Consider the following 6608-nt stretch of genomic DNA (forward strand, 5'->3'; position numbering starts at 1 on the left):
CCCCTTCTCACCGCCGGCGAAGCTCCGGCCACCGGAAAAACGCCGAAAAAATTCCAAAAAATCCGGAAAAATCCCTGAAAATTAAATTAAGCCTCAAAAAATTCCTGAAAAATTCAGAAAAATTCCAGAAAATTACTGAAACATAATTTAACCCTTTCGGACTCTCTTGAAGCTTCATAGCATCCTTTGATGAATATTACATAACTTTAATAAATACTTACAATTTGAAATACAATGAAAAAAATTAAATTACATCATTGAATTTTCAAACGGCTAAAACAAAGCCTTAATTACATTCATCCAAAAATAAAATTACATTCTATATACCTATAAGCTTCATCCATGACCCAAACACACATCATCATCCATTCACAATTATACATACATCATCATGTATTAATATATATCAACATAATAAATCATACATCAACATATATCAATAATTTTATATATGTATATAAAATTTGGATCCATGAATATGATTTTTATAAACACATGTTCTCTAGTAATGAATCAAACCATGTGCTCTGATACCACTGTTGGGAAACGTGCAAGTTTTTAAAACTTGTTAAGGGATTTGCAATCATAGATCTTGATTCATTACATAGAGACAAGTTTTATGCAAAGATAAATAAAAGATGATGCATAATTCAATAAACAGATTGAATACTTACATTAAAGGTCTGAGTAAACCTTTTGAACTTTCCTCTAAAGTGAATGTTCTCACTTATTGTAGATCCCTTTAGCAAGATCCTTTCTCCTTCTTTTTTGATTATTATCTTCCCTTTAGAAATCACCAATATGCCTTGATGAATGACCTTAGAATCTAGGCTGGTGGTAGCCTCCTTTAGAAGAGAAAACAAAACCCTAAAATCTAGAGAGAGAAAGTATATTCCTTTTTCTTGTTCTCAAAGTCACACCTAAAATATACATGAACTCATGTATATATAGGCAAAATAAAAATAAGAATAAGGAAACAATAAATCATTCTCCATCTCTAATTCAACTTTCTCAATTCTAACATGACTCCAATATCAACTTGGGCTATTGGTGAGAATCCTTTTGGGCTTACTATTTTCTTGGCTCCTATAAATTAATAATTGGTCCGGTCCATTAAACCATGGACCCAATTCAATTAATTCATAAATTAATTTCTACTCCACTAAAAGAAATTAATTGCACTCCAATTAAATAGTAAAAAAAAACCTCTAAGTCAATGATGCACTTTGACCCCTCTATGCGTAATTATTTATCGGATAATTAAAGCCATCAATTCGACAACATTATTAATATAATTATTTTGTTACCTTTGATTATTTCCGGCTCGATCACAATAAAATATTTATTTGACAAAAAATAATAATAATTTATTAAATAAATATATATATAAAACATTTGTCTAAAACATACGAAGGCCTTCGAATTTAATTTGTGATCAACCATAATCAAAATAAAATAAATACAAATAGCATTTATGCAGATATTGAGAATATAGACCTCTAATTATTAATTACATAACTACCCAAAGTGTCGATCTAAGGATTCCGAAGTATCCGCCGAACAAATCAAAGTAATTATTAATTAATAAAAGAGTCTATACTTCTCTCATGCTTGAGAGTCAAAAGTCATGACTGTGATAGAGAGCAATTGCATACGACAGCTCTTGCAATATATCTCAATCTATCGTGGACTCGGTTTAAATCTTAACTAATTAAATGTCCATCCATAATTACCGACTTTAAACCATTTATGATTACTAATTTATATCATAGTATTAATTGCCATTACATACATATATAAATATATTTTGTAATCAAGCGGACACCATCAATTCCATAAAGAATCGAAAAATAATACATTTCATTCACCAATTGTATAATGCTTTAATAATAATATCCAGATAAGAAACCATGACTTTTACAATACAAAATTAGAATTTGCTATACTAGGGCACACATATCCTAACAATATGGATCAATATGGATACAATACCATTAATAATTGTGTCAAGAAATCTTCTTGATATGAACATGGCATGAGTATTATACGAATTATACAACACGTTAAAACACGTCTAAGTCATTTTTTTATATGAACACCATACATTTATTCGACACATTTAGTTAAATGGGTCATTTTTAAGACGAACACAACACGATTTATTTGACACGTTTTATTAAACCGATTAATTGAGCATAAACGGATTAACAGAATAAACACGAATATGACACGTTTAATTCAAATATATACAATTACACGGAACAAAGTTTAGATTAAACCCAAACTTACATATCCTTTATCGTATTAGCATAAGGTGTGAAATATTTGTAAAGTATTTTGATCAAATTTATAAAAATAGTTGTATGGTTTCTTGGTATGATATATGACTTACAAATTTACAATCCAAATTACTGTTTTTTAAAAAATGGGTGTAGTGACAATAATGCACATTATTACTCTTATTATCTCATTAAATTACAGAAAACATCCTATTTTTATTAGACGAAAGGGACCCTCATTTATGGACAATGAAACCTTCGTCTCTCTAAACGTATTAGTTCTCTGCTGTCAGTAATAAAATATTGTCACGACGCTTCCAACTTGTGCAAGTTGAACTAAACAAACCATGGAAACTTTAATCCAACAGTTTATTATATATATATATATATATATATATATATATATATAATTAAGTTATTGTTGAAAATTAAAATTAGTTTATTAAATTTAAAAAAATCTAATCTAATCAAAAACAAAAACACTGGCATTGGCCAGTCATTTGTTACCAGTTACAGGCATATTTGTCACTAGTTCAACGAGAATGCCCTTCGTGTCCTACACTTGTGCAGTTGTACTCCAAGGATATATCTGTCATTTGAGATTTTAGCCTTTTCCTTCTCTGTCATCTCATGAAATCATTCTTCCTCCGCAATCCTTCCACTTCCTCACATCTGGAGCAGAGAGCCTACCTTGTAAAACCCTAACCCTTCCTTTCACTTATACTTAATCTCTTGACTATTGCTTAATTCATTTGAACTCTCTATGATTCTGGGATTTCAAAAACAAAACCCTTTTAACAGAATCGCTTTCGTGCAGTGAATTCTGGGATTTCTGGCTCCTCCATGGTTGAACAATTAGGGCTTTGTCAAGGTAACTCCTTTCTCTAGGTTTTCTTCATCAATCCTTTTGAAATTTCATTTTTATTTGATGCCCATTGGTTAATATAGTGTTCAATTGAGCATTTCAACAAAATTGTTGCCTACTAATAGTATTTCTTGAGTGATTGGTCTTTTGGTGTTCTCTGCTGTGCTGATTTAAAGTTACCTTCTGAGCTTAGAATCCTCTTAATAGTTTTTAATGGATTGTAGTTTCACACTCTGTTGTATCTATATATATGTATTGTGCTAAGAATATCACCTTGTCCCTTGGATTGAAATTTATATAACATGGTGTCAATAAGCTTGAGTTTATTTTTCTTTCACTGTACATGTAAATTGTTTTGTTTTATTGATGTTACTTGTATTTGTTTTTCTCCTTTTGGAGATTGGCATTTTTATGAGGAGACATTATTCTGGATGAAGACATTTGTTTAAGAACAGGTTTTCTGTTTTTGGTTTATTATTTGTTCTTCATCTACCATGGTTTTGGTCTTTTACTCATTTTATAAGCTTCAGTGAAGTCACTTCTTTGATCTTTTATCAAACTTCAACCTTTTTACATAAACAAATAGAAGCTATTCTAAAGAAGTTAAAATTGTTGCTAGAGTGAACCAAGTTTGGGGGTTGACATTTGCCCGGGTTTCAAATGCCCGAGTGCACCCACACATTAGGAAAATTGGTGCCTATGAGTCTATGACACTGTTACGCAACAGCTTGCATATGAAATGCTGTTGACCAAAAGATGGTCTTTTCTTTGGAAGAAGTAAATATTGCAAATGGTCAACCATGCAATACAACAGCCTCGATGCCTTTTTTTATTATTTTATAATGAATTAAATCAGATGTTTATTTTGTTCTTTTCTGGCCCATTGTGGTGCTACCATGGTTTGAATCGGATACATTCTAATGAGCTAATTCATCTTGCCTTAGCCCCTATATTGAACATCCTTGGCAAGGATCTAATTGGCTAAAGAAGACGAGTAATGTGTAGGAATTTTTTCTTATTTTTTATTTTTTAAAAATAATAATAATTTCTCTGCCTCTAATGTGTTGGGGACTGAAACATTATAGCATTGAAGGACTGAGCTGTAGAATTTTAGAGTGTTCTTCTTTCCACTCGCCTTGAGATTTAAGTTATCTTCATCTTTGTCAACTTTTATTATCTTACTTGCATGAGAGATCCATGGGTTTATGTTTATTAGATAGCTACTTATAGCTGCGATCTTCGTGATTTGAGGCCATTTTAGATTAAACTTTGGTTCTAACAGATTTAGAATTGTTATTTATTTACTCTCTTTTCGTCTTTATACTCAGTCATATGCCAATTGAGAGGAATATTCCTGTTGCATAAAGCATGAAATTTATTGGATCATTTTCCTTTTATACATGGACAAAGGAAAAGTTGCCAACTCTTTCAAGCTTGATGATAAGAGTACAAGTGATATCATTGTACGCTTGAGAAATAAAGAAGGAAGACGTGAAGTGTTCTACTCCCATTCATTTGTTCTAAAAAATAAGAGCAAGTTCTTTGCAGATAGGCTCTGCAATCCAAATTCGGATACTTGCATCGACATTAACTGTTCAGATTTTAATTATAATAATCTGGTTGACCTTTTGTGCCGTCTCTATCTCCCTTCCGACTTGCTTCTGGAGTCCTGGGACTCTGTAAAATCTGCTGTTGGAATTCTTCAGGTTGCAGTTGCCTTCCACTGTGAAGAGATTACGCAAAGCTGTATCCAGTACTTAGAGGCTGTTCCTTGGGAGGACAAAGAAGAGGAAGAGATTCTAAAAGCAGTTTCAAAACTGGGCTCTATAGCCATGCCCATATTGGCCAGGATCCAACCAGTTGATTTAAGCAACACTAAAAATGTTCTTTTATCCGCAATTCGCTTCGCCACATCCATTAGTGGACCGTGCCCTCCATTTGGTGATGAGCTTAAGACTTCTGCTCAAGAGCAAGTTGAATACATGCTTGGGGAAGATGAAGAAACTCCGCTAGTTACGGGTGATGACGAAATTAGAGTGGAGATGAGAATGGGTCTTTCCAAGATTTGTTCATCATTTGAAAAGGAGTTGTCTTCGCTTCTTTTGGAGTCTGACCTCACATCCGAGACAGCAGAGAATAAAATAATCCAGTGTCTATCCGATCTTGAATGGATGTGTAATATACTCCCAAAGATTGATTTAATGAAGGATTTTGTTGCGAAGTGGGCGGAAATCTCTGGTAACATTTTGGGTGTTGTTGAAGACAAGAAACTTGATTCTTTCATGTGGGGTTCTAAAGTAAAGCTAATAGAAGTGACTGCAAAGGTCTTGGAAGCCGTGGGCTATGGAAATGTAATTATTCCGGCACCATGCAGAGTGCTTCTGTTGAAGACGTGGCTACCTTATATAAGGAAGATAAAGCCTCTTCTGGATTCGAAGGGCAACGAGGATGCTGGTTTTCCTTACAAGATGGACGAAGACCTATGCCAGAGCATTGAGGGCGCAATTGTCTCATTGGTACTAGCATTGCCGTCAAATGATCAGGCGGATATTCTCACAGACTGGATGAAAGCCGAGCAGGTGAAGTATCCGGATCTGAGTGAGGCTTTTGAGGTATGGTGTTACAGAACCAAGTCTGCAAAAAGAAGGTTAATGGAGGGCTTAGACAGAGTTGGCAACGCCACTGTCAGCCTGTGATTTATTACATTGGTTTTTGTTGTAAGATTACTTTGTTTTAGTGGAGTGGGATGGTGAAAACCACTGCTCTATGTTGATTAGAGTTAAAACTTTGGTTCTTGTTTCTGTTTCATTTCCTTGGTACTTTCCAAATGACCTCATTAATAATGTTCCGAATATAATTCAGGGGATGACCAATTGAGCAATTTTTTTTTTTTTTTGAACCAAACTGAAAAGAAAATCATAACTTTGAAGGTTGGTACCATGACATGTGGAATATTCTTTAAAAAAAAATTCTCCTAATTTTGCTATAAATTTACGGTCCCTTGTTCAGCCTAAAGCCTAACAAGCAGACCATCTTTGGTATAATTTGTTAACAGTTGTTATTTTAGTTTATGTATATATAAAGCCGGTGAAGGGAATCTTATAGACTATTGAAAACATATGCATCCTTCGACATTATTTATATGTAAAACTCTAGCTCCCTCGGGGAGTTGGTTACATTATAAGAATGTACTTGGAACCTACCATTACCGGTGCAATCATTGGCTATAAAATTATTTAGGATCGGTTATATGAATAATGCATTTCTGTTCTACTGTATGAATTGCACATGGCAAAATTTTACGTCCACTATCAAGTTATCTGGCACAACCCTCCTTTATTTAGAACCAATTACATAAAGAACATCAGAATATTTGAACATCCATTGACTATGCATCAAGTTCGTGCTTATATAGATAAACACTGCAATTCTAATTTCCTTATATATATATATATATATGTAGA

General features: G+C 33.2%; 1 protein-coding gene across 4 annotated transcripts; it reads left to right on the forward strand.

Annotated features, from left to right (window-relative positions):
• Positions 1-2837: 2837 nt before the first annotated feature.
• On the forward strand, positions 2838-6010 carry LOC132283425 (BTB/POZ domain-containing protein At3g05675). 4 transcript variants are annotated; one of them, XM_059785366.1, is made up of 3 exons: positions 2838-2972; positions 3097-3150; positions 4555-6010. In XM_059785366.1, the coding sequence occupies exons 2-3, from the start codon at positions 3123-3125 to the stop codon at positions 5838-5840; spliced, it is 1314 nt and encodes a 437-aa protein (XP_059641349.1). In that variant the 5' UTR covers positions 2838-2972; positions 3097-3122; the 3' UTR covers positions 5841-6010. The 4 variants fall into 4 exon arrangements, with proteins under 4 accessions (XP_059641349.1, XP_059641348.1, XP_059641350.1 ...); XM_059785367.1 differs by having other exon boundaries at positions 2839-2972; positions 4473-6010; XM_059785368.1 differs by having other exon boundaries at positions 2844-2972; positions 4851-6010.
• Positions 6011-6608: the final 598 nt, after the last annotated feature.

This window comes from Cornus florida, unplaced genomic scaffold (assembly GCF_030987335.1).
Source record: "Cornus florida cultivar Cherokee Brave unplaced genomic scaffold, ASM3098733v1 CherokeeBrave_3.0.0_Hap2_Chr11, whole genome shotgun sequence".
NCBI lineage: Eukaryota > Viridiplantae > Streptophyta > Magnoliopsida > Cornales > Cornaceae > Cornus > Cornus florida.

What these genes read in the sequence shown, in the direction of transcription:
- LOC132283425 (XM_059785365.1), top strand. Translation starts at nt 3,123, where the DNA reads ATGGTTGAACAATTAGGGCTTTGTCAAG. An exon ending in ACAATTAGGGCTTTGTCAAG is followed by an intron (nt 3,151 to 4,554) that starts GTAACTCCTTTC and finishes ACATGGACAAAG; the next exon opens with GAAAAGTTGCCAACTCTTTC.